The 15,723-nt window shown below is 38.8% G+C and overlaps 1 protein-coding gene across 4 annotated transcripts in view; it reads left to right on the top strand.

Annotated features, from left to right (window-relative positions):
* Positions 1-15,723, top strand: part of LRP6 (LDL receptor related protein 6) — a 178,359-nt gene that overhangs the window by 114,700 nt on the left and 47,936 nt on the right. For all 4 annotated transcript variants that reach the window (XM_019961541.2, XM_019961542.2, XM_070790068.1 and 1 more), the window contains 3 exons: positions 10,385-10,601; positions 12,874-13,163; positions 14,656-14,882. In XM_019961541.2, the coding sequence (XP_019817100.2) occupies positions 10,385-10,601; positions 12,874-13,163; positions 14,656-14,882 (734 nt within the window). The remainder of the gene's footprint in view (positions 1-10,384; positions 10,602-12,873; positions 13,164-14,655; positions 14,883-15,723) is intronic.

The following is a 15,723-nucleotide window of genomic DNA, read 5'->3' on the forward strand; positions in this document are numbered from 1 at the left end:
ATTAATTATGTTAACCTCTGTAGTGTATAATTGTTTATATACATAATATATAAACTAATAATTCACTGATAATTTTGAGTATTGGCTGGGCTATTATAAGAGGAATGGTTCGTTTGAATTTCCTTTGGAACGTGATAGTACCCCCAGTTCATTTCGTGATGGGTGCCTGATTGTCCTGTTGTCATCTATTTCTCGGACATGTCTAGTCAAGAGAAGTTGCACAGCAGCAACTTTGGTAGCAGACTGGCTGCATTCCAAGATGGGTAATCCTGTGTTGACATTTAATGAGCTGACGAAACTGCTCAAAAACGGATGTCATGTCTACAGAAGGTTTGCCATTACCTCCTATCTGTGAAGATAATGTTCTGGTTAACCCACATCTGTTTCTTGTTGTAGCCCATATTCTAAGTGTGGTTTGTAATATTTGGGAATGCCTCGGAAAGTTAAATCCGTACCACAATGTGGTTGAAGCAGCTGAAACCACTGGAGACTCTGGTTCAGATTTGGAGGTAGATTTTAGGAGTGACAGAAGCCTAATTTCAGTTTAATTAAACCACTCTGAGGTAATACGATGAAGCACAACCTCAAGAGTTGCCAGAAGATTTAATTAGTGTTGGCTCAACTTTTAAAGCATAAGGGTAATCTTTTGGAATCTGCTAAAATGGTGCATTTGTTCTGGGTTCACAGTGTACAAGCAGTCTTTTACCAGGATTTGGGTTGTTATTTTAAACATAAAGAGGCTTAAAATGGTATTTACAAACCTAGTAACCTGTCCAAAACTGTTACTCCTTGGGTATGAGAATGTAATAGTAATTTTCTTTGAGACAAAGCAACATGTTCTTGTTTTACTGTGTTGCTTTTGCCTAGAAGAGAGATTGTGTGGTTGATAAAAGAAATGTTTAGGGTAGAAGCCAATTTGCTAAGAAGTGTCAACTCTGCAAAAGTAATGGAAGGAAACAGATTTCACAAAGTAATCCTTAGACTCAGTATAAAGAGAAATACAGAGTTCTTTAGGTGCGAGGTCTCACAGTCACATTTTGTTTAAACTTTTGATCCCTTAATCTCTTCAGACTATTCTTATAAATTGCTGCCTACATTGTATGAATAACAAAAATGATAGCAGCATTTGTTAATAACTATTATATCATTATTCACATGCCCTTGGACTGTTATCTTTCCTCCATTTTTTTTTCAATTTTTTTTACTTATGGAAAATTTCAGGCCAATATTAAAGTGGAGTAAAGATACTTAGGAACCACCTAGCTTCTCCCTAGTGAGAGCCAATGAGATGGGGAGAGCCAAGGAGATGGCAGATATAAATGTAATGGCAGGTTCAGTTCAGTTCAGTTGCTCAGTCATGTCCGACTCTTTGTGACCCAATGAACCGCAGCACACCAGGCCTCCCTGTCCATCACCCAACTCCCGGAGTCTACCCAAACCCATGTCCATTGAGTTGGTGATGCCATCCAACCATCTCATCCTCTGTCGTTCCCTTCTCCTCCTGCCCTCAATCCCTCCCAGCATCAGGGTCTTTTCCAATGAGTCAGCTCTTCGCATGAGGTGGCCAGAGTATTGGAGTTTCAGCTTCAACATCAGTCCTTCCAATGAAAGCCAGGACTGAGCTCCTTTAGGATGGACTGATTGGATTTCCTTGCAGTCCAAGGGACTCTCGAGTCTTCTCCAACACCACGGTTCAAAAGCATCAGTTCTTTGGCGCTCAGTTTTCTTCACAGTCCAACTCTCACATCCATACATGACCACTGGAAAAACCATAGCCTTGACTAGACGGACCTTTGTTGGCAAAGTAATGTCTCTGGTTTTGAATGTGCTATCTAGGTTGGTCATAACTTTCCTTCCAAGGAGTAAGCGTCTTTTTATTTCATGGCTGCAATCACCATCTGCAGTAATCAATAAATGTGGTTTTAATACTTCTGTTTTGAAATAACCAGAAAGAAATGAAATCAGGCCTTTGTCCTTATTCTTAACAAATCTCAGCTGGTACTTTGAAATGTAAACTTGAAAATGTGATAAAAGATGAAACAAGTAGAGTTTTGTTCATTCTTCTCATGAGAAACCATTTTTTTGAAGTAATTTTAACCCGTATTAGAATTTAGTTTAGCTGGGGAGGGAAGAAAGCTCAAATGGAAAACATTTGTTTGTGGTTCTACCGAGCCTGAGAGTCTAGGGCAGCATCGAAGGTGGCAGGCAGGTTTGAGAGGGGATGGAGGTCCAATTTAAAACAGGAATAAATTAACTTTGTTGTGGGCTGTATAGTCACCACCATTAAATTCTAATCCTGCACAGTCCACTGTGGGAGTCAGTGGCCATGTATGTCCACAGAGCACCTACAGTGTGGTTACTCTGAATTGAGATGCTTAAAGTGTTAAATGCATACTGAGAAAACTGTAAATATTAGTATTAAAATCTCAGCAAAAGTTCTGAAGATTACATTTTGAAGTAAAAATATTTTGGATATACTTGAATAAATTAATATATATTTTTTTAAACTTAAAAAAATTCTGGCTCCTAGAAAAATTTAAATTACACAGGACTCACATTTGTGACTTGTATTATACTTTGTTCGGACAGCACTATTCTAGACTCAACTCAGTTGTAAAAAGCTACAGCAGTCAAGAATGGGAAGATAGTTAAGGGGAGTAGTCAAGGGGATAGGTGTGCTTACAAAGTTATATTGAAAGTGTCTTTAGCATATCTTAGTTACATTGTTGAATTTGAAATAGAGCTGCTACATCTAGCTTTAAGTGAGTACTGTATTTACTCCACTACCCACCCCCCCCGCCCCCCCACCAAAAAAAACCCCAAACAAAAGATTTTTAGTTTTGCCTTTCAAGTGAGAGAAGAAGGAATAGCTAGCTAGAAGGGACTAATGTTCTAATGTGCTAAAGCTATATAGAATCTTTAGCTGTGGCTTTTAGGGAACTGTATTTGAGTCCTTGGACTCTGCTATTCTAAAGATTATCATTTGTTGTTTTGCCAGATGTTGCTAAAAGTTACCTTACCTTTTAACTTTTAAGCATGTCCTTTGCATGTTTTTTTCTTTTTTCTGAGACCCTTGCTTGCACTTAGAGCAGCATTAACACTGATCTAAGCCTCAGTTTTGTCAGGGGATCAGAGTAAAGGTCAGCAAAGCACTCCTAACCTGCAGTCCTTATGTACAATTCTGAAATCTAAAAAGCTCTCAAAACTGAAAATTGTTTTTGTTAATTAAGTTGGTAAAGACCCTGACTTGAAGTGGTGTAAGACCAATTGTAGTCTCTGTTTATGTTCCTTTGTGGGAATATGTGTATGTCTTTCAGCAAAAATATTATTATGCTTGGCAATGAAGTGTTGCCCTGGACCCAGGTAGAGGTGATATGCTGTGTGCATTGTGTTAACTTTTCTATATTTCAAGAAAAAATTCTGAATTCCAAAACAGGGCTAATTAACCCCAAGAAAAGGGATTTTTTGGACCTCTATTATTCTGTGGCTTCCTAGGTGGCGTGGTGGTAAATAATCTGCCTGTCAATACAGGAGACTTGGGTTTGGATCCCTGGGTGGGGAAGATCCCCTGGAGAAAGAAATGACAACCCATTCCAGTTCCGTTGCCTGGGAAATCCCATGGACAGAGGAGCCTGGTGGGCTACAGTCCATGGGATTGCAAACATTCAGACCCGCACACACAGACACATTATCATCCCATGAAAATTGAAAATATTTTATTAACTATAATACTTAAGTTTTGGGGGAGGGGGCTGTGCTGGGTCTTTGTTGCTGTGCAGGCTTTCTCTAGTTGTGATGGGCGTGGACTACTCTCCAGTTGCGGTGTGCAGGCCTCTCATTGTGGTGCCTTCTCTTGTTGTGGAACATGGGCTCTAGGGTGCACCAGCTTCAGTAGTTGGGTGCATGGGCTCGGCAGTTGTGGCTCCCGGGCTCTAGAGCACAGGCTCCATAGTTGTGGTGCATGGGCTTAGCTGCTCTGTGGCAAGTGGGATTCTGGACCAGGGATTGAACCCTTGTCTCCTGCATTGGCAGGCAAATTCTTTACTATTGAGCTACTAGGAATGCCCTATTAACCATAATTCTGCATTTGAGATAGTTATCTTTAGCACAGTCAGGACACAGTGATACGCTACATGAGGTCTTCCTGAAACATAGCTGTGTTATGTCACTCTCCTTAAAGTGGCTTTCATAAGTTTCTTGTTTTCTGTAGTTTTCTTATCTGGAACTTCATACCTGGCTATCAGGTGATATCTGCCTGAAGCTGTCTCTTTGAGTCCCTTTTGTATGTATTCTTTTTACCTCAAAGCGTTTCTTTTAGTCAAACAAGACATTCTGGACTGTGTTACTTTTTTAATTCATTTAAATATTCCTTTTTCATTCAACTTAAATCATTTTCTTTTTTTCTGTGTCAAAATTCTTCTAATTCTTGGAGGTGGATTTGAACTGCTACTTCTGGCTCAAGTTTTTTCTGATCAGCTGTAGACCAGAGAAGGGTGTATGTGTGTGGTTTTAATATAAATGTAGATTACCTCCTCAATTGGATTGTAACCCTTAGCTAGAAGGGGCCCTATTGTAAACTTCTCAGCATTCATCATGTTTTTCATGTGATTTGCATTTAGTAAGTATGGTCATTGATTCTGGGGATTGCAGTGAGGGTCTCATAGAACAGTGAAAGTCCAGGTTCGATGCACGATACTGGATGCTTAGGGCTGGTGCACTGGGACGACCCAGAGGGATGGTACAGGGAGGGAGGAGGGTTCAGGATGGAAACACATGTATACCTGTGGCGGATTCATGTTGATATATGGCAAAACCAATACAATATTGTAAAGTTAAAAAAAAAAAGTATATTCCAATTAAATTGTCCAACTGTTTACTCCTTTGTGCTTACTGTTTTAGTTAATGTGCATCTAAGTTGCATAGATCAGATCAGATCAGATCAGTCGCTCAGTCGTGTTTGACACTTTGCGACCCCATGAATCGCAGCACGCCAGGCCTCCCTGTCCATCACCAACTCCCAGAGTTCACTGAGACTCACGTCCATCGAGTCGGTGATGCCATCCAGCCATCTCATCCTCTGTCATCCCCTTCTCCTCCTGCCCCCAATCCCTCCCAGCATCAGAGTCTTTCCCAGTGAGTCAGCTCTTCGCATGAGGTGGCCAAAGTACTGGAGTTTCAGCTTTAGCCTCATTCCTTCCAAAGAAATCCCAGGGCTGATCTCCTTCAGAATGGACTGGTTGGATCTCCTTGCAGTGCAAGGGACTCTCAAGAGTCTTCTCCAACACCACAGTTCAAAGGCATCAATTCTTCGGCGCTCAGCCTTCTTCACAGTCCAACTCTCACATCCATACATGACCACAGGAAAAACCATAGCCTTGACTAGACGGACCTTTGTTGGCAAAGTAATGTCTCTGCTTTTGAATATGCTATCTAGGTTGGTCATAACTTTCCTTCCAAGGAGTAAGTGTCTTAATTTCATGGCTGCAGTCACCATCTGTAGTGATTTTGGAGCCCAAAAAAATAAAGTCTGACACTGTTTCCACTCTTTCCCCATCTATTTCCCATGAAGTGGTGGGCATAAGCAAACAGTAAAAATGGGTGTTAGAAATGAGCAAAGGCTGCAGCCTTGCAGTTTCCCACTAGTTGCCAGGATACAGAAAGGTCTGTTGCTTTTATTCTGTTTAAAAAGTGTGTGATGGTTTGGTCTTTTATTTCCACATATGCTTCTATATTTATTTATTTTTATTTTGAAGTGCTATATTTTGCTAAATTAAATGTAGTCATTTAAGTGTAGCTATTTACTTTTAGGGACTAAAGCATTTTACTAAAAACAACGAAGGGGAAAAACAGCATTTAGTAAACATGTACTACACATCTGATACTGTGCTAATAAGTAAACAGTCTTATTCATTAAATAATTTAGCATGATATGTTCTCCTGTTTTTTGTATGAGAAATTGCCTTATCTCATGAGTGATAGGGTTTATATTTAAAATCCAAATCTGTTGAATTCTGCCAGAATATTGTTAGATAATCATAAAAGATGTTCTGTTTTGTTGCGTTTGGCCGAGTCATGAGACATGTGGGATCTTAGTTCCCCAACCAAATATCAAGCCTGTGCCCCCTGAAGTGGAAGCAGAGTCCTAACCGTTGGATCACCAGTGAATTTCCCCATAAGAGATTTTTAGAGAGCAAAAGAATGAAGAGTAAATGCTAAAGAGAACATGCTGGGTTTTGTGAACCAGGAGAATCTTTTGGAATTGTTTCTTTGTTATATTTCTCCCTGTGATTTTCAGTTTTATTCTTTGCCTGTTATCTGAATTCATATTTAATCAGCTATTTGTGTTTAAATTGTTAATTTATCAAAATGAAGCATCAGGAATGTTGCAGGACACATAACTGAAAAAAGAGAGTTGGTTAATCCTGTAGCATTTTTGAAGTAGAAATTTAGGTTTTATTTTTAAAAACAAGTTCAGTATTGGACAACTGGTGTATGCATTTAGATCAGCAAGTAAATTTTAACAGGAAGGCCAGTATTTGAGCATAGTAATCAGCAAAATTAGTGTTAATTTATTAAAAGTAAAATAGCTGATGCAAGACAATACTGAATCTAGGAATAAAATAAAATCAAACATGTCTTAATGTACTGTACACTTATAAGAAACTATTATTTTAGGGTTCTAAAATACAGACTGTTCAGCAGTCTGTGTTAGATGCTGTCTAATAGGATGATGAACTCCTGCCCCTAATGGAGGAGATAGGTTTCCTGTTCCGTATATGACATTTTGGGTGAGGTAACAGTACATTTTCTGGGAGATGCCTTGGGAAATACTGCAGCAGAGACTAATGAGACCTTAGACCAGAGCTTGCCATATTTGTAATTTTTCTGCAGAAGGTAATAAATAGTAAAGGCATAAGACTTGATTGTCTTGTTAAATGATGTTTTACAGAGAACAACTCAGGAAATCTTGGAAAATCCCCAGCCAGGTTTGAAAAAGGAAAGAGGAACCAGTGAAATGAAGAGATAGAAAGCAGTCTTTGTATAGAAAAAGAAGCAACATCAGATCTGTGCCATGAAAACCCAGTGTAGAGTTTCAGTGAGTCAAAAGAGGCAAACTTAACAAAAGCTGAGAAAAACAAGGAAGTAGTCTTGGATCGTTTTCAGTAGTTACTTTGTCTGAGTCACAGGTTGTCAGCCGGTTGTAGGAGTGAAGGGACTGAGTGGTGTTAGGTGGAGGCAGCAGTTACAGATCACTGTCAAATAATAAAAACGGAATCTTTCAGCTTTTAAAAATCTTTCTAAGATGGTGGAAACTGTTGTGTTAAAGGCAAAAAAGAAGGACCTTACGGAGAGGGAGAAATTGGAGCTACTGGTAAGGAAGGAAATAGTATTGGGAGGAAATTCTTGCAAGGAGGGTAGAGGAAGATACCAGAGTCAAGAGAGAATCTCCATATTATGATGAAAGCAAAAAGACCAAGTTTTAAAATAAGCTTTTCCTACCTACAATAACGACTATTCTAAATTATGTTTTTTAATATCCTAATAGGGCTTCCCTGGTGGCCCAGCGGTGTGGAATCCGCCTGCCATGGCAGGAGACATGGTTCGACCCCTGGGTTGGAAGATCCCCTGGAGAAGGAAATGGCAGTCCACTCCAGTATTCTTGCCTGGATAATCCCATGAACAGAGGAACCTGGCAGGGTCGCAAAGAGTCGGACACAAACTAGTGACAAGACAACAAAAAATATGCTAATATACTTTATTAAAATCTATAAAATTTCACATATACTTCTTTTAAATACACACGCATAAGCCTTCCTTCAAAATGCTAGTCTTTTTTTAAATTAGATCTTATATAGGAAAGATTTTTCACCCTGATCAGAGTTTCCAGGCAGTAAGTAGTAAAATGGGGCCAGAAATTCTTTCTTGGAGCTCTGGTTATAGGAGGGAATCAGGAATGTATTCATTCTCCCAAAGTAGACTGCAGTGTGCATTTTTATGTGAATTTAAAATTTGAGCAAGGATAATTTTTATTCATGCACACGGCCAAACTAGGATCTGAGGATAAGAACTGTTCTATACATTTTCATTTTCATTTTTAAGAAGCTTTCTTGAGTGTCTTAGGAAACTGCTGTCTTTTTAAAAATTGTTTTAAAAATATTTATTGAGTTCTTCATGAGACTCTAATCGTAGCTATGAACCGATGTAATAAGGAAGTAGATGAATTAGGTTCCTGGTATTCTTGAGATGACTTTCTAGTTAGATAAGTAAACAGATTATCAAAAGTGACCACTTAGTCATTTTACTTTTATTAAATATCAAAATAACTTCAAGATAAGCCATAGACATCATGAAATATATCCAGGAATGGTCTGTTGCAAGAAAATGTGAATATAAAAAAACTAAACTCATGTCTCAAATTAAGGAGAAATTATTAACCTTAAAAAGTGTTTAATATTAGGGGTTGGAGTAGTAATTAATTATTTTGAACTATGTTTTTTACTTTTAGAAACATTCTGTTTATTTATTTATTTTTTTTGTTTTTGTTTTTTTTCAAATAATTTATTTTGCCAAATATCAAAATGAATCCACCACAGGTATACATGTGTTCCCCATCCTGAACCCTCCTCCCTCCTCCCTCCCCATACCATCCCTCTGGGTCGTCCCAGTGCACCAGCCCCAAGCATCCAGCATCGTGCATTGAACCTGGACTGGCATCTCATTTCATACATGACATTTCACATGTTTCAATGCCATTCTCCCAAATCTTCCCACCCTCTCCCTCTCCCACAGAGTCCATAAGCCTGTTTTATACATCGGTGTCTCTTTTGCTGTCTCGTATACAGGGTTATCGTTACCATCTTTCTAAATTCCATATATATGCGAGTTAGTATACTGTATTGGTGTTTTTCCTTCTGGCTTACTTCACATTCTGTTTAAAGACAGATTTATTCAGTTGGATTAATAGAAGTCCTGTTGTATCAGATATAAACATTTAATATAATCTCTCTTCCATCAGATGTAAGTCAATATTTGCAGTTGAAGATATAAGAGTATAGCATAATTTTGCTCAGATTTTAAATATTTTGTTTCAAAGAGTTGGCTGTTTTGGAAAGGTCAGCAAGTATTTTAAAATTTTTAGAGAGGAGAGAGAAGGTATTTGCTTGTCATTCCATCTAGGCATCATAGTATTGATTTACATGGAATTTAATTTATGGATAAAAAATTAGTACTTGCCTAAGATTATACCTGATATTTCTTTTTAGGTGAGTGGGTGGCAGATGTTTGTATGTACAGGTTTTTAGCCACAGAATGACATTTCTGAAGGCTGATTTGCCTGGCACCCAGACTACTTTTTTTTTTTGAGTTTTTATTTATTTATTTGGCTGCACTGAGTCTTAGTTGTTTCTAATGGGATTTTTAGTTGAAGCATATGAAATTTAGTTCCCTGACCAAGGATTGAACCCAGGTGGCCTTTATTTGGGAGATTGCAATCTTAGCCAGAGGACCACCAGGGAGATCCCCAGACTACTTTAAATGGTAGAAATGTTCTCATTTGGGAACTTGAAAGTTGGTGCTTCGGAAGACTTCCTGTGTTTTAGAACAGAAGATTAGTACGTGTTTCTGCAGTGTCAGAGACAGGTTAGATGCCTTTGCCACTTCTAGAGAATTTGCTTCTGTGCGTAATGAAAGTGTCAGGGTGAATTTAATCATGTTACTGTAGATATGGCCTAGTTATTTGAAACTTGGTTGTAGAGAGAGTATCTAGAGTGTCAAACACCTGACAGTTTTGTGATTAGAACCTTTGAGGACTGAGGGATTATTGAGAATCCATTATGTGTAGTTTAAAAAAAAATCTTCAAACAGTGAAATAAGAAATATACTAAGTAGGAGGAGTCCTAAAAAAGACACCAATTCTGTTTACAAGCTGTGTGACCTTATTTGAATCTGTTTCCTTAGATATTAAAAAGGCAAAACTCTCAGGATAAAATAAAATGTGTCGTAAAACAAAATATATACTGGTATAATGTTTGCAAAGGTATATACTAATTTGAAGACAGATGGACAGGCAAACTTAAGGTGACAATATTGTACTTCTGTTTGGTCATTTAATATAGGAGATGCATACTAAATCTAATGTCAGAATTTCTAGAAGGAAGGTTAATAAGAGAATAGAGAAATAGAAGTTAAATATGAGCCTATGTTGAGTCTTTGAAATCATTCTTATTAAATCAGCATGTTGTCATTTTGTGAAAGCATTGTAATAGAAATAACTAAGATCTCTTGGATTTTGACAAAAGCATGGTTGGTTTTTGTCGTTTTTTACATATATAAAGAATAAGTACACATCTTTTTCTCTTCCTTCTCTTTAAACTTAAACTTGAAGGTTATGAATACCGATGGGACTGGGAGACGAGTGCTCGTGGAAGACAAAATCCCCCACATATTTGGGTTTACCTTGTTGGGTGACTATGTCTACTGGACTGACTGGCAGAGGCGGAGCATCGAAAGAGTACACAAACGAAGCGCAGAGCGGGAAGTCATCATCGATCAGCTCCCTGACCTCATGGGCCTGAAGGCCACGAATGTTCATCGAGTCATTGGTAGGTAATTTCACAGTTCTCTTAGAGGATGAACCAGGAATGAGAAAAGATATAGTTAGCAGCCTATAAAGTCAGCAGTGTAAATTGTTGATGTTTTGAGTGGATGTAAAAATCATCTGTTAAGCTTTCTGTAATGAGAAATGGACCTTTTTTTTTCTTCTCTCTTTTAAGGAGATTATTTAATTTGTTGAAGCTCACGAAGTTAATAAATTCTTTGTGGTACAAGTACATTTTACATTTTTCTTAAAAATTTGTTGCCTTTCACTTCATATCACATGATGTTTCATAGTGGCTATGTCAAGGAAGACAGTGAACAGTTTTTAGACAGTTACCTTCTTTCCAAGGCTAATATCAGTCAACTTCCTTCCACATCTCACGGTCAAACCCAAATAAACATCCCAGGAAGAAATACTCCAAATCGCTTTCTTCTGGTTCCTGAAACCTCCAGACCAGTTTTCAGCATATTGCCAAGTTCAGTGATACTTTTGGATGACCCAGTGCTGGGTACCATCTAGGTATCCATGATTAATTTTTGAATCAAGAAGTTTCTTTAAGTGTTTACCCAGGGACAAATGAGAACACAAGTCATTGGATTGATTGGCAAGGATGGACCTTTAAATGTTGGTTCAATACTGGCCTCATAGTTTGAATTGAAGGGCTAAACTTAATACCCACACACTGTCAGAAAAAGAACTTCTATTGTATGAATAATGCAGTTTGCTTAAAGCCTCCTATGGGTACACAGGAAAATAATTTTGTCATACGTTTTTTCCCAGTTGATCAGCATAAGAGTTGACCTGCTCCGTTTTCAGTTCAGTTCAGTCGCTCAGTCGTGTCCAGCTCTTTGCGACCCCATGAACCGCAGCACGCCAGGCTTCCCTGTCCATCACCAACTCCCGGAGTCCACCCAAACCCATGTCCATTGAGTTGATGATGCCATTCAACCATCTGATCCTCTGTTGTCCCCTTCTCCTCCTGCCCTCAATCTTTCCCAGCATCAGGGTCTTTACAAATGAGTCAGCTCTTTTCATCAGGTGGCCAAAGTATTGGGAGTTTCAGCTTCCAACATCAGTCCTTCCAATGAACACCCAGGACTGATCTCCTTTAGGATGGACTGGTTGGATCTCCTTGCAGTCCAAGGGACTCTCAAGAGTCTTCTCCAACACCACAGTTCAAAAGCATCAATTCTTTGGTGCTCAGCTTACTTTATAGTCCGACTCTCACATCCGTACATGACCACTGGAAAAACCATAGCCTTGACTGGACAGACCTTTGTTGGCAAAGTGATGTCTCTACTTTTTAATATGCTGTCTAGGTTGGTCATAACTTTCCTTCCAAGGAGTAAGCATCTTTTAATTTCATGGCTGCGGTCACCATCTGCAGTGATTTTGGACCCCAAAAAAATAAAGTCTGACACCTTTTCCACTGTTACCCCATCTAATTGCATGAAGTGATGGGACTGGATGCCATAATCTTCGTTTTCTAAATGTTGAGCTTTTTTTTTTTTTTAATTTTATTTTATTTTTAAACTTTACAATATTGTATTGGTTTTGCCAAATATCGAAATGAATCCCCCACAGGTATACATGTGTTCCCCATCCTGAACCCTCCTCCCTCCTCCCTCCCCATACCATTGCTTTAAGCCACCTTTTTCACTCTCCTCTTTCACTTTCATCAAGAGGCCCTTTAGTTGTTCTTCACTTTCTGCCATAAGGGTGGTGTCATCTGCATATCTGAGGTTATTGATATTTTTCCTGGCAATCTTGATTCCAGCTTGTGCTTCCTCCAGCCCAGCGTTTCTCGTGATGTACTCTGCATATAAGTTAAGTAAGTAGGGTGACAATATACAGGCTTGATGTACTCCTTTTCCTATTTGGAACCAGTCTGTTGTTCCATGTCCAGTTCTAACTGTTGCTTCCTGACCTGCTCCATTTTCAGCTTGGGCCAATTCACCGCTCCTGGGAGGTCACCATACTGCCACCAACTTAGTCAGACACCCAGTCAGCCTAGTGTAGCTCCAGTCAGAACTCCTGGGCTGGAACCATCCTGCTCAGCCTCTGGTGTAGCTGGGACTGCAGGCCTGCACCACTGTGCCTGGTCTTTTATTCCCTGTTAATCCTCATAATGCTTGTTTGTGAGATTAGAATTGAAACTCTAGATTGGGGAGCAAATATAATCCTATGTCTTTGTCAAACAAATGCTTGGTCATTTAAATTGAAAATGTGTTGATTATGTCGACTGTGTGTCCTTTTATAATGAATTTGTATTTTAGGTTCCAACCCCTGCGCTGAGGATAATGGGGGATGTAGCCATCTCTGCCTCTATAGACCCCAGGGCCTTCGCTGTGCCTGCCCCATTGGCTTTGAACTCATCAGTGACATGAAGACCTGCATTGTCCCAGAGGCTTTCCTTCTGTTTTCACGAAGAGCTGACATCAGGAGAATTTCTTTGGAAACTAATAATAATAACGTGGCCATTCCACTCACTGGTGTCAAAGAAGCTTCTGCTTTGGATTTTGACGTGACAGACAACCGGATTTACTGGACTGACATATCACTCAAGGTTAGCCAGAGAATTGGAATATTAAAACTGAGGACTAATGGGGAGAGCTTCAAGAATTTCTGAGTCTTCATGCTGTTACAGCTTCCTTCATACTTAATAGGCAAGAGTTCAACAAAAAACCCTTAACATTTTAAAGGAAGCCAAGGAGAAGGTCCATTCAGTATTTTCTTAAATATCTCTAGTGTTTTTAGTGCAAGATAGTTTGAGTATTCTAAATCTGCAAGACATAATCTTCCTCTGCTTCATTCTATTTGAATACATAAATGACATTTTCCTTAGCTAGAGAGTAATAAGCACTTGTATGCTTCACAAATGGCTTATAGAGACTTGACTCTTAGTTTATTAAAAAAATTTTTTTTGGCACCTGACTGAGGTAGAAAATGCCAATTATGAGTTATAGCATACCTTCTCTCCCCCACCCCTCCCATCCCTAGAATAAATATTGACAAGCTTACTGAGTCAGTAAGGAGGAGCTCTTGACCAGAAAATCTGGAGTATAATTCTTCCTTCTTCCAGATTCTTTTGGACCTGTTTTAAATAGCTTATGTAAAACTTTGTCTAATATGCAAAAATTGTATTAGAGCCAGAGTTAGACTGTAATGGTGGTCTGTAAAATCTGTTAAATGAATGAGTAAATAAATGCTTTATTGTGTGGGCTTGTGAGTTTCCTCATCTTGAAAGCAGAAATAATGCCTATCTTGCAGGGCTTTTGTGAGCATTAAATGAGAAAATATATGTACACCAAGCACTTAGGATGGTAGTTTCCATGAAGTAGGAGCTATTATTAATAGCTTAAATTATGACTTTTAATTTTTAGGTGATTCATAGCCACAATGGGAATGATATGAGTAGTGTCATATGCATTTTATAAGGTATAAGGTTGTTGAGCTCTTCCTCAGTTGATGCAATGACTTTGCATACTCTCAAGCACCTTTAGGAAGCTGTGTGTTTGTTAGTCGCTCAGTCATGTCTGACTTTTTGCAACCTCATAGACTGTGGCCTGCCAGGCTCCTCTGTCCATGGAATTCTCCAGGCAGGAATGCTGGAGTGAGTTGCTGTTCTCTTCTTCAGGGGGTCTTCCCAACCCAGAGAGCGAACTTGGGCCACTTGCAATGCAGACAGATTTTTTACCATCTGAGCCACCAGGTTGGAAGTCAGGAAAGTGACTACCAGTTAAAAGTCTACAATACTCTGGTCACATCTTTTCACTTGATTACTAATAATAAGTTTTATAAGAATAGTCACTCCTCTATATTACTAGAATAAATTTCTGGTTCTTAAAACTTTGAAAAATTTCTCCCTGAATTGACAATAAAACTTGAGGTCGCAGTTGTGTTCATTGGAGGTTGACGTCATTTTTTTTTTTTTTACTGTTCTCATAAAATATGTGAATTGTATTGAGAAACTGTGCCTTTGGCTCTTCTGTATCTTCCCTTAAAACCTTAGGGTGTTGTACCTAAGCCCTGTGATATTGTTAATCTTATTTCTGCAGACTATCAGCAGAGCCTTTATGAATGGCAGTGCCCTGGAACATGTGGTAGAATTTGGCTTAGATTATCCGGAAGGCATGGCTGTAGACTGGCTTGGGAAGAACTTGTACTGGGCAGACACAGGAACCAATCGAATTGAGGTGTCAAAGTTGGATGGGCAACACCGACAAGTTTTGGTGTGGAAAGACCTAGATAGTCCCAGAGCTCTTGCGTTGGACCCCGCTGAAGGGTAAACAGCTTTTCATATGCATTCTTTGCAACTGTATTGCGCATGGCCTAGTTAAGGATTGTATTCTTGATGTCTTTAAATCATGCTTATTAGGAAGCTGACAGGTAAATTATAGATAGGTTTTATCTTAAAATCGTTAGTTGAGATTTCACTGATTTAGAATTAACTAAATTTTACTTTTGTCATTATTAGCATTAGGTGAATAAAAATTAGTGAAATGGGTTATTAGTTAAATATTAATGATTGTATTTGTATGCTAAGTAGACAGCCTTTTGAAAGGTGTCGTGAAATCTATTTGCTTGCACTCTCTCCCAAGTTATACCAGATTCTAAACCTGTAAAAGTAAACCCACTGAGATAATGTGTGCTAAGAAATAACTACATTAAAAAGCTCTACTTTAGAATGTTCATTAATTCAAAAATGGATAATTAGTTATTATAAACTTGGAGAAACTTTGATATTAAACAGTGAACTTTCTCATAAATTTATTTACAACGTGACATGTTTTTCAAAGATAGATGATCCTTCTTACATGATTTAACAAGTTTTAAAAAGAGATCTGTATAGTCACGGCTACAGTCTTCCCAGTGGTCACGTATAGTCATGAGAGCTGGACTGTAAAGAAGGCAGAATGCCAAAGAATTGATGCCTTCAAACTCTGGTGCTGGAGAAGACTCCTGAAAGTCCCTTGGACAGCAAAGAGATCAAACCAGTCAATCTTAAGGGAAATCAACCCTGAAAACTCATTGGAAGGACTGATGCTGAAGCTGAAGCTCCAGTATTTTGGTCCCCTTATGCGAACAGCCGGCTCATTGGAAAAGTCCCTGATGCTGGGAAAGAT

This window comes from Bos indicus, chromosome 5 (genome assembly GCF_029378745.1).
Source record: "Bos indicus isolate NIAB-ARS_2022 breed Sahiwal x Tharparkar chromosome 5, NIAB-ARS_B.indTharparkar_mat_pri_1.0, whole genome shotgun sequence".
Classification (NCBI taxonomy): domain Eukaryota; kingdom Metazoa; phylum Chordata; class Mammalia; order Artiodactyla; family Bovidae; genus Bos; species Bos indicus.